The 10,908-nt window shown below is 41.1% G+C and overlaps 1 protein-coding gene across 5 annotated transcripts in view; it reads left to right on the top strand.

The window, feature by feature from the left end:
* ZFP1 (ZFP1 zinc finger protein) overlaps nt 1-9,919 on the top strand; it is a 43,475-nt gene extending 33,556 nt beyond the window's left edge. For 3 of the 5 annotated variants that reach the window (XM_039256443.1, XM_039256444.1, XM_039256442.1), the window contains exons 3-4: nt 4,838-4,964; nt 7,259-9,919. In XM_039256443.1, the coding sequence (XP_039112374.1) occupies nt 4,838-4,964; nt 7,259-8,334 (1,203 nt within the window). In that variant the 3' untranslated portion in view covers nt 8,335-9,919. Of the gene's footprint in view, nt 1-3,836; nt 4,965-7,258 lie in introns of those variants that run through there. The other 2 variants (XM_039256441.1, XM_039256445.1) reach the window with 2 other exon arrangements.
* The last annotated feature ends 989 nt before the right edge of the window (nt 9,920-10,908 follow it).

Consider the following 10,908-nt stretch of genomic DNA (forward strand, 5'->3'; position numbering starts at 1 on the left):
AAACAACAGTGGTGAGAGTGGACATCCCTGTCGTGTTCCTGATCTCAGGGGGAAAGCTCTCAGTTTTTCCCCGTTGAGGATGATGTTCGCTGAAGGCTTCTCATAGATAGCTTTTATGATGTTTAAGTAGGTTCCTTCTATCCCAACTTTCTCTAGAATCTTTATTAAGAAGGGATGCTGTATTTTGTCAAATGCTTTTTCTGCATCTATCGACAGGATCTTACGGTTTTTATCTTTTCTTTTGTTGATGTGATGGATCACATTGATTGATTTGCAAATGTTGAACCAGCCCTGTAACCCAGGAATGAATCCCACTTGATCTTGGTGGATAATTCTTTTTATGTGCTGTTGGATTCGATTTGCAAGGATCTTGTTGAGGATTTTTGTATCCGTATTCATCAAGGATATTGGCCCATAGTTCTCTTTTTTAGCTGGATCTCTGTCTGGCTTGGGAATCAGAGAGATGCTGGCTTCATAAAATGAGTCTGGAAATTTTCCTTCGATTTCTATTTTTTGGAATAGCTCAAGAAGAATGGGTATTAATTCTGTTTTAAGCGTCTGGTAGAATTCCCCAGGGAAGCTATCTGGCCCAGGATTCTTATTAATGGGAGATTTTTGATCACTGATTCGATTTCTTCACTAGTTATGGGTCTGTTCAGATTTTCTATCTCTTCCCGGGTGAATTTTGGTAGTGAGTGTGTTTTTAGGAATTTGTCCATTTCTTCTAAGTTGTCCAATTTGTTGGCATATAATTTTTCATAGTTATTCCCTGATAATTGCTTGTATTTCTGAGGGGTTGGCTGTAATAAGTCCATTTTCCTTCATGATTTTGAGTGCTGATATTTGTCAATTTTGTTTATTTTTTCAAAAACCCAACTCTTGGTTTCATTGATCTGTTCAACTGTTTCTTTGGTTTCTATATTGTTTATTTCTGCTCTGATTTTTATTATTTCTCTTCTCTTACTGGGTTTGGGGTGCTCTTGTTGCTCTCCTCCTAGTTCCTTTAGGTGGGCTGTTAGATTTTGGCACTTGTACTTTTTCTAATTTCTTGAAATAGGTCTGGAGTGCAATGTACTTTCCTCTTAGGACTGCCTTCGCCACATCCCATAGAGTTTGGATTGTTGTATTTTCATTTTCATTTGTTTCCATATATTTTTAAATTTCTTCTCTAATTGCCTGATTGGCCCATTCGTTCTTTAGAAGGCTTTTTGGAGGTTTTCCAGACTTCTTCCTGTGATTGATTTCAAGTTTCATAGCATTGTGATCTGAAAGTGTGCATGGTATGATCTCAATTCTTTTATATTTATTGAGGGCTGCTTTATGTCCCTGTATGTGATCTATCTTGGAGAATGTGCCATGCGCACTTAAGAAAATGAATTTCATGGCCTCAAGATGTAGAGTTCTAAATATATCTGTCAGATCCATCTGGTCCAATGTGTCATTCAAGTCCATTGTGTCTTTAGTGATTTTCTGTCTAGTTGATCTATCCATTGCTGTAAGTGGAGTATTAAAGTACCCTGCAATTAGCACATTCTTATCCATAAGATTGTTTCTGTTTGTGATTGTTTTATATTTAGGTGCTCCCATATTCGGTGCATAGACATTTATAATTGTTGGTTCTTCCTGATGGACAGACCCTGTAATTATATAATGCCCTTCTTCATCCCTTGTTACTGTCTTTAAAGTCCAGTTTGTCTGATATAAGTATGGCTACTCCAGCCTTTTGACTTCCAGTAGCATGATATATATTTCTCCATCCCCTTACTTTCAATCTGAAGGTGTCCTCCAGTCTAAAATGGTGACAAATTCATTCAATTTTTGTTTATTTGGAAAGATTTTTATCTCTCCTTCTGTTCTGAATGACAGGCTTGCTGGATAGAGGATTCTTGGCTGCATATTTTTTCTGTTCATCACATTGAAGATCTCCTGCCATTCCTTTCTGGCCTGCCAAGTTTCAGTAGATAGGTCTGTCACCACTCTGATAAGTTTCCCTTTGTGTGTTAGAGCCCTTTTCTCCCTAGCTGCTTTCAAAATTCTCACTTTGTCCTTATATTTTGCCAGTTTCACTATGATACGTTGTGCAGAAGATCGATTCAAGTTACATCTGAAGGGAGTTCTCTGTGCCTCTTGAATTTCAACATCTACTTTCCTCCCCAGGTTGGGGAAGTTCTCTGCTATAATCCAGGACTCCTTAAGCACCTTTCCCTCTCTTCCTCTTCTGGGATTCCTATGATACGGATATTCTTCCATTTGATTGTATCGCTGAGTTCTTGAACTCTTCCTTCATGTTCCTGGATCAGTTTATCTCTCTTTTTCTCAGCTTCCTCTTTTTCTGTAATTGTGTTTTCTAAATCACTTATTCTCCTTTCTGCCTCTTCAATCCATGCATTGGACACCACCATTTTATTATGTATCTCATTTATCTCATTTTTAATTCATCATAACTATTTTTTAGCTCCATAGTGTTTGTAGCAATAGTTTCTCTGATGTTTTCCATGCTTTTTTCAAGCCCAGCGATTAATTTTATGACTTTTGTTCTAAATTCTTGTTCAGTTAAGTTGCTCATATCTGTTTTGAGCAGTTCTTTAGCTGTCATTTCTTCCTGGAATTTCTTTGGAGGAGACTTCTTCCGTTTCGTCATTTTGGTAAGCTTTCTATTTCTTGTTACTTTTAAAAGCTTGTTGTACACTCTGCTCCTGCGAGTTCTGCTGTATTAAAGAGGGCTCTTTGTTCAGGGCCTGTCCATTCAGGAAGTGTTCTTTGAATGGTGTCTCTTGGTTTCTCTTGTTGGGAGTTTGGTTGTTTCCCTACTCGTAGAGGTATTTGGGACTCTCCACCATGTGTACTTTGGCTTGTTTCTTGAGGCAGCTCTGGAAAAGAAAATGGACAACCACACAGGGAACAAAGGTACACAAACGCACAGACAAAACCAATAAACACGCAAACCCAGGCTCAGGTAAAAACAGCAACACAGCTCTCTGGCGGGGATGGGCGTGGTTTGGTGTAGGCAGGTCTTGACTCCACTGTGTCCGCTGGCTGCTCCCTGAGGCCCCGCTTTGGTGGTTGTGTGGAGAAGAATGGCGTCGCCCCAGTCCCTTCTCAACCAAGCATTGCAAATCACTCCTTTGGGTTCGATTTCCCTGTGCTGAGGACATAGCCAAGGTGGGCTGAGTTCTATGCCCCACGCCCCGCCTCGTTTCCAGGTCCCAGTCTGGAGGCTTTGTTTACACCGCCCTGCTGCCTGGGATTGAGTTAGGGGGTGGGGGAAGTGTCACAGTCTCAGATCCACCGGGGTCAAGCAGCAATACAACCTGGAATCCGAGGCCTCCGCGCACAATGTGCAACAAACGTAGCAGCGTCAGGCCCTCAGAGTCCGCGCCGCCCTATTACAATTTTTTTTAACGTGATGACAACTTTTAAGGTCTATTCTCTTAGCAACTTTCAAATATGTAATACAGCATTGTTAATTGTGAGCACCATACTGTACGTTACATCCCCCATATTTTATTTATTTTATAACTGGAAGTTTGTTCCTTTTGACCCCACCCCACCCCATTTTGCCCACTCCCCACCCTGGCAACCAGTCTGTTCTCTGTATGCATGAATTTGGCTGTTTTGGTTTCTGTGGGTTTTTTTGTTTTAGATTCCACGTATAGGTGAGATGATATAGTAGTTGTCTTTTTCTGACTTACTTAGCATAATGTCCTCAGGATCCATCCATGTTGTCACAAGTGGCCAGATTTTCTCTTTTATGGCTAATATTCCATTGAGTACATATGCCACATATTCTTTATCCATTTGTCTATTATTGGACACTTAAGTTGTTTCCATATCTTGGCTATTGTAAATAATGCTGCAGTGAATGTGGGTGTGCATATATCGTTTCAAGTTAGGGTTTTTATTTTCTTTGGATAAAAACCCAGAATTGTTGGATCATGTGGTAGTTCTCTCTTTTGAGGAGCCTTCATACTGTGTTCCTTAGTGGCTGCACCCATTTACCTTTTCCACCCACGGCGCACCAGGGTTTGCTCCATATCCTCACCAACATTTGTGATCTCTTTTTGATAGCAGCCATTCTGACAGGTGTGAGACCGTCTCTCATTGTGATCTTGATTTGCAGTTCTCTAGTGATGTGCTGGGCATCTTCTCGGGCACCTGTTGGCCAGGTGTAAGTCTTCTTGGGGAAAATGTTCAGATATTCTGCCCATTTATTAATTCGATTGTTTTTTTCAGATGAATTGCAAATATTTTATCCCATTTAGAAGGGTTCCTTTTCATTTTGTCGGTCGTTTCCTTTCTGTGTAGATGCTTTTTGGTTTGATATAATTCCACTTGTTTATTTTTGCTTTTGCACCATTTGTATGGCTTGGATATGGAAGAGACAGCTCTACTTATGCCTGATATTTTTCCTTGCAACTGGAAGTTCATCTGCTGCCTTTAAATATGTAAAGCTTTAATTAACTCTTTAATATTGTCTGACTTGATACCACAAAAAATACCTATAGAGTATCATCTCTGTACTGATAACATTAAATGCTGTGCATTTATGTTTACATATTTATCTCCCTATAGTCATTTTCAGAAGAGAAACAGTATTTTATTAATCTTAGATACCTGTTGTATATGCCAGTGTCAGAGACATATTTTATAAACATTTTATTTGTAAAAATATTTTTTGGAAACATGATAAAACAGTACAGTTCGTGTCCTATGTAAATTTTCATACCGAATGACCCTTTTACAACAAGGTATGAATAAGTTTTCATATATCCTTTCTACGTTGCCAAATTCTGGTCATTTTGGAATGCGAAGCAATGCGAGTAATATGCCATTTCAGGGATCGGTTTCATTCACGGATGTGACTGTGGACTTCACTCAGGAGGAATGGGAGCAACTGGACCCCTCACAGAGGATCCTTTACATGGACGTGATGTTGGAGAATTATAGCAACTTACTCTCAGTGGGTAAGGACAGCTTTTAGTGCAGCTCCGCGTTTGCCTAGCATTTATGTCCTTTCTCTGTTACCAGAAATTCTCAGCTTCTGAATTATGCTAAGTGGTTGTGGGCTGGAGCTCTAGGTGTTAAAGCTGAGAGATAGTGGAGACTCTGAAGTTTTATGTTATTTTGGAAATTTCTGAAGTCTATGCAGTTAGAAGCTATGTTCCATTAGCACGTTCTCTGATACTATCAAACCAGATGTGATTTTCAAGTTGGAGCAACAGGAAGAGGTGTAGATAGTATAGTAAGAATTCTCAGTTTAGAACTTTCTAGGGAAGATGTCAAAAGAGGGAAGGAGCATCAAAAGCCAATCAAAGTAGTATCCTAGGGATTATGAATGGGTTGGAATATTTTAAAATAATTTTTAAGAATCAATTTTTTCAGATCCTTCAACCTTTAAAGATGGTCAATACCAGATGACCTGTATTCCTCAGATCTCAGAATCCTACCTCCAACTATCAGCCTCACTCTGCTTAACATTTTTTCTGTTTTACTTTTATATTTTTCTCTCACACTTGAACCTTGACATTTGCCTAACCTGTCTTAAACCTTTGTGATTAGCTGCTCTTTCATTAGTATTCAGTTTGCCAGAATGGTGACTTTAGTTTAAGAGTGATGCGTTGTCCTCAACACAGATGGCAGCAGGATCGCAGAAGTCAGGAATAACCAGGAACACATGAATGAAAATAAGGGTTATTAACACTGAGATACCACCTCACACCGGTCAAAGTGGCTAAAATGAGCAAATCAGAGAACTCTAGATGCTGGCGAGGATGTGGAGAAACGGGCACCCTCCTACACTGTTGGTGGGAATGTAAACTGGTGCAGCCCCTCTGGAAAACAGTGTGGAGGTTCCTCAGGAAACTAACACTAGAACTCCCCTATGACCCAGCAATAGCACTGCTAGCAATTTACCCAAGGGATACAGAAATGCTGAGGCATAGGAGCACATGGACCCCAATGTTCATAGCAGCACTCTCCACAATAGCTAAAACATGGAAAGAGCCTAAGTGTCCATCAACGGACGAATGGATCAAGAAGATGTGGTTTATCTATACCATGGAATACTACATGGCAATGAGAAAGAATGAAATCTGGCCATGTGTAGCAACATGGATGGACCTTGAGGGTGTTATGCTGAGCGAAATAAGTCAGACAGAGAAGGACAAATACCATATGTTTGCACGTATAGGAGGAACTTGACAGAGGAAAAAGGGGGAGAAGAAGGGCGGAAATGGTGGGGGAAAGGGAGAGAGGCAAACCATGAGAGACTCTTGAATGCTGACAAAAACTGAGGACTGATGGATGTGGGGGGGAGGGGGTGATGGGCATGGAGGAGGGCACTCGTGGGGATGAGCACTGAGTGTTATGTGGAAACTAATTTGACAATAAACTATTTGTAAAAAAAAAAAAGGTTATTAAAGGTCTAGGTCAAGGCTGGGTAAATCTGATCCTTAAGATTCCTTCAAATAAAAGCAGCACCAGGACTGGGTTAGAGAAGAAACTGAACACATTAGAAGAAAAAAAAATAAGGTATTTCAATGGAATAAATGATTCTGTCCACAAGGATCTTGAACCCTTGGATTTATTTTTTCTTTGCTGCAGAATATGGGTTCAGGATCTTGTCATCCATTTGCGAAAGTTGTACGTTAGAGCTTCTATCTTTGCAGTAAGAGGATCTCTGCAGACCTTTGAGAAGGGTTGCTTTTAGGAAGGTGTGTGGCTTGGAAAAGCCGAGGAGAAAAAAACAGGGAAAGAGACTAGATGTGTAGAGAGGAAGTGCCGGTCTGACTGCAGCAATTCAGAGCCTAAGTGGCGGTTGCTAAACTCAGATCCTTCCTTCTGGGCTGCTGTTCCCTTCCCTTGATTGTCCCCTCGTTCTCTTGGTCTGTGCTGACTGTTCCACATCCTTGAGAACACAAAGTCTTCTTCATCCTTGGGCTTGTCATCTTTCTCACATCTTTTGTGCCCTGTTTGCTGCCCTTAGCTTTTATTTTACTTTACCTTTTAAGGTCATTCTGTAATCTGGCAATGCTACTCGAGTCCATTGTCAGCCTCCACTTCTTTTTTTGCCACAGGCTTTTTTTGTCTTTCCAAGTTTAAGAACTAGGCAAAATTTGCGTTGGAGACTTTTTAATCCTGGAAGACTGGATCCCACACTAAAGAGCCAACCCTACGACGGAACGTTGGTGGAGACTTCCCATTCTCTAGCATTTCAGGGAAGGGGCTGACAGAGCGTGTCTCATGTGCTCTTTCCTAGAGGTGTGGAAGGCTGACGACCAGATGGAGCGGGACCACAGCAATCCCGATGAGCAGGCGAGACCGTTTATCATTTTTAAGAACCAAACCCCAATTGAAGAAGGAGGTAATCTCTTTGGAAAAACATTTAATCTGAGCACAGATTTTGTTTCTTTAAGGCAAGTACCCTATAAGTACGACTTATATGAAAAAACTTTGAAATCTAATTCAGACTTACTTAATAGTAATAGAAGCTATATAAGAAAGAGAGCCGATGAGTGTAATGGATTTGGAAAAGCACTCCTCTATCTGAAGCAAGAGAAAAACCATCATGGGTTGGAATTCTCTGACTATAATAAAAGTGGGAAAGTCTTTAAAGAAGCCATTTTTAAACATCAGAAAATAAGAAATTTGGTACAGCCTTTTATTTGTAATTACTGTGACAAGGCTTTCTCCTTTAAGTCACTCCTCATCAGTCACAAGAGAATACACACTGGAGAAAAACCTTATGAATGTAACGTGTGTAAGAAAACCTTCTCCCATAAGGCAAACCTCATTAAACATCAAAGAATTCATACGGGGGAGAAACCCTTTGAATGTATTGAATGCGGCAAAGCTTTCACCCACCAGTCGAACCTCATCGTCCACCAGAGAGCACACATGGAGAAGAAGCCCTACGAGTGCAGTGACTGCGGCAAGACATTTGCCCAGAAGTTTGAACTTACTACACACCAGAGAATTCACACAGGAGAACGGCCCTACGAGTGTAATGAATGTGCAAAAACCTTCTTCAAGAAGTCCAACCTCATCATACATCAGAAAATCCACACGGGGGAGAAACGCTATGAGTGCAGTGAATGTGGAAAATCCTTTATCCAGAACTCACAGCTCATCATACACATGAGAACTCATACGGGAGAGAAACCCTATGAATGTACTGAATGCGGCAAGACCTTCAGCCAGAGGTCAACCCTGAGGCTACATCTGCGAATCCACACAGGAGAGAAACCGTACGAGTGTTCCGAGTGTGGAAAGGCCTTCAGCCGCAAGTCCCGACTCAGTGTCCATCAGAGGGTTCACATGGGGGAAAAGCCCTGAGGCGACAGCGTGTGCTGTGGAAAGACCCGAACCCTGCCAGTGGGGGGCAAACCGTGCAAAGGTACTGAAGGAACATGGAAATTCGTGGTGGGATACAATCCATCAAATCAAAACACGTGTGACAACAGGGTCCCCTAAGAACAGCATTCTAACCCAAGTTCGATGCGCTGCCCCGCCCCAGGGTCTGTCCAGTTGTCAGTAGACGTGCTCAGTTGTAGTGCCGTGAGCTTGTTAAAGCCTCCAATGACTCAAGAATGAAATAGTCTGGGCAGTAGCATAAAGGATCTACAGACCGTACCCCAGGGGTTGAGTGGCTATGAATTATGCCCCAAAACACAAATCCTATCTTACCTCTAAATTTAACACAGTCACTGGGAGTTTGAAATTCTTGTCCTCTGAGAATTAGGACATGAATAAGATTTTCCATACTAAACCTCATGCGTCTTTCAGTACCTTTACAACCCAGTACGCATTCCAGATGAAACAGGTGTAGTGCGTAGCCTGTGTTTTCTCTTCTGGCTTGCTGCCATGTGTAAGTTGTCCGACCGTCGTTATTCAGCTGCCTCTTCAATAAACAGAAGACAATGTTGAAGGTTTACCTTGCTTCTGGGGTTACTAGAAGCATTATTCACCTAAATCTGTAAGTGAGATAATTAAGAGGGGGTTTAGGGACTCAAAGACCACTGTGGGCTGTCACTCAGTGTACGCACCACAGCCGAAGAGGGTGCCCACGTCCCTAGGGCGCAGTTCCTTTGCAGTGGGGTGTTTACACACAAATGCATGTCTTTTAACATATTGTGTAACCCAGAAACTACTTGTACTTTTGTGTTTCCCTGTTTCTCTTAATATTTTATGAATTGTCTTACAAAAAAATAGGATGTGTATGTGGTTCACAGGTGTTACATTTCACACTTTAGAGAAAAAACAAACTCAGTAAATGTCATAGTGCTTTTTCAAATGTTCATGTGCACAACCCACTTTAGAAATGCATTTTTGCCACATTCTGTTTAAAGGAGGTATTTCCACTCCCTGGGTTTCACTGTCATCAGCCAAAGGCATTTCCCTCTGAAACCTGAGTAGAAGTTAAACCTTTCCTGTTAAGGTTCACCAACACTCTACAAGTTAGACTTTTCAGTGATCTCTCCATATGTTTAACAGTTAACCTTAAAAAAAAAACTTTAATAACTCAGAGGTAAAGTATCTTACTGTTGATTTTAAATTCCCAAGTTCCTCTCCCAGTCAGTCATGAATCACACACTAGAACTGTCACTGACAACTGGCCTTTTCTCTTCCTTATTTTTGAATATCATTAATATGCTGTGACTATCCTTGAATGTGAGTGACTTTCTGAACAGATTGACAGAACATCTATATATAGTCCAGTAAGTTTTTGTCTTTCTAAAATTGTCATCTTGTCTACTATGGGCAAGGAAGCAGGGGAGTAGATTCATCTCATGCACTGCTGTTAGAAATGGAAGTTGTAACCGTCTCTTAACATTAGAAATAGACCTAGCCTTCAGGGATGCCTGGGTGGCTCAGTTGGTTAAGCATCAACTCTTGGTTTCAGCTCAGGTCATGATCTCATGCTTCTTGAATTCAGGCCTTGCATTGGGCTCCACGCTGACAGCACAGAGCCTGCTTGGGATTCTCCCTCCCCTTCTCTCAGCCCCTCCCCCACTTGTGCTCGCTCTCTCAGTAAACAAACAAACATTAAAAATATACATACATACTTTTCAGACCAGGAGTCTCACTGAAGAATCTATCCCTAAGAAAAAATAAAGTGCCAGTACTCAAGATTAGAGGTTTATCAATGTATATTGTATTTTTTGATAAGGACAAAAGAAAATGTGAACGACCATCACTAAGAATGATTGAATAAATACACTGCAGTAAAAATATACCATGGCCGGGTGGTGTGCCATGGAAAAGAATGTGTAGGAGCAAAGCCTCCAAGTCAGATGAGGGAGGGAGGGAGGAGTTTGTGTGTGTACACCACGTTTTTAAAATAAAGATCTAAAAACCTTACATGTGTTTATATTTGTATTTTTATTAATGTATGGACTGGGAGGATAGAATTCTCCTGTATCAAAAATATAATTACCATTAAGTCCGCTGGAAATTTTTTCATGTATTCCTTGGTCCCTAAATTAACACTTCTACTAAAATGACACCCTAAGTCATAATGCAGTTAAGGAACTAACAGTTACCAGCACAAGGTAGGTTCCCTTCCTCTCTAAAACAACAGCTGTTGGGGCACCTGGGTGGCTTAGTCGGTTAAGCGTCCGACTTTCGCTTAGGTCATGATCTCGCGGTTCGTGGGTTCGAGCCCCGCGTCGGGCTCTGTGCTGACTGCCAGCTCAGAGCCTGGAGCCTGTTTCAGTCTGACTCCCTTTCTCTCTGACCCTCCCCTGCTCACGCTGTCTCTCTCTCTCTCTCCTAGAAATAAATAAAAATATTAAAAAAATAAAAATAAAAAAATAAAACAACAGCTGTCTGCTCTTCTCTAGCTTTCATAAGCATAGGATGTGTGAGCCTGTGTTCTCTATGAAAACACATATTTGACATTCATTGTTC

The sequence above is a fragment of the Hyaena hyaena genome, unplaced genomic scaffold (genome assembly GCF_003009895.1).
Source record: "Hyaena hyaena isolate Hyena2069 unplaced genomic scaffold, ASM300989v1 scaffold_584, whole genome shotgun sequence".
In the NCBI taxonomy this organism is placed as follows: domain Eukaryota; kingdom Metazoa; phylum Chordata; class Mammalia; order Carnivora; family Hyaenidae; genus Hyaena; species Hyaena hyaena.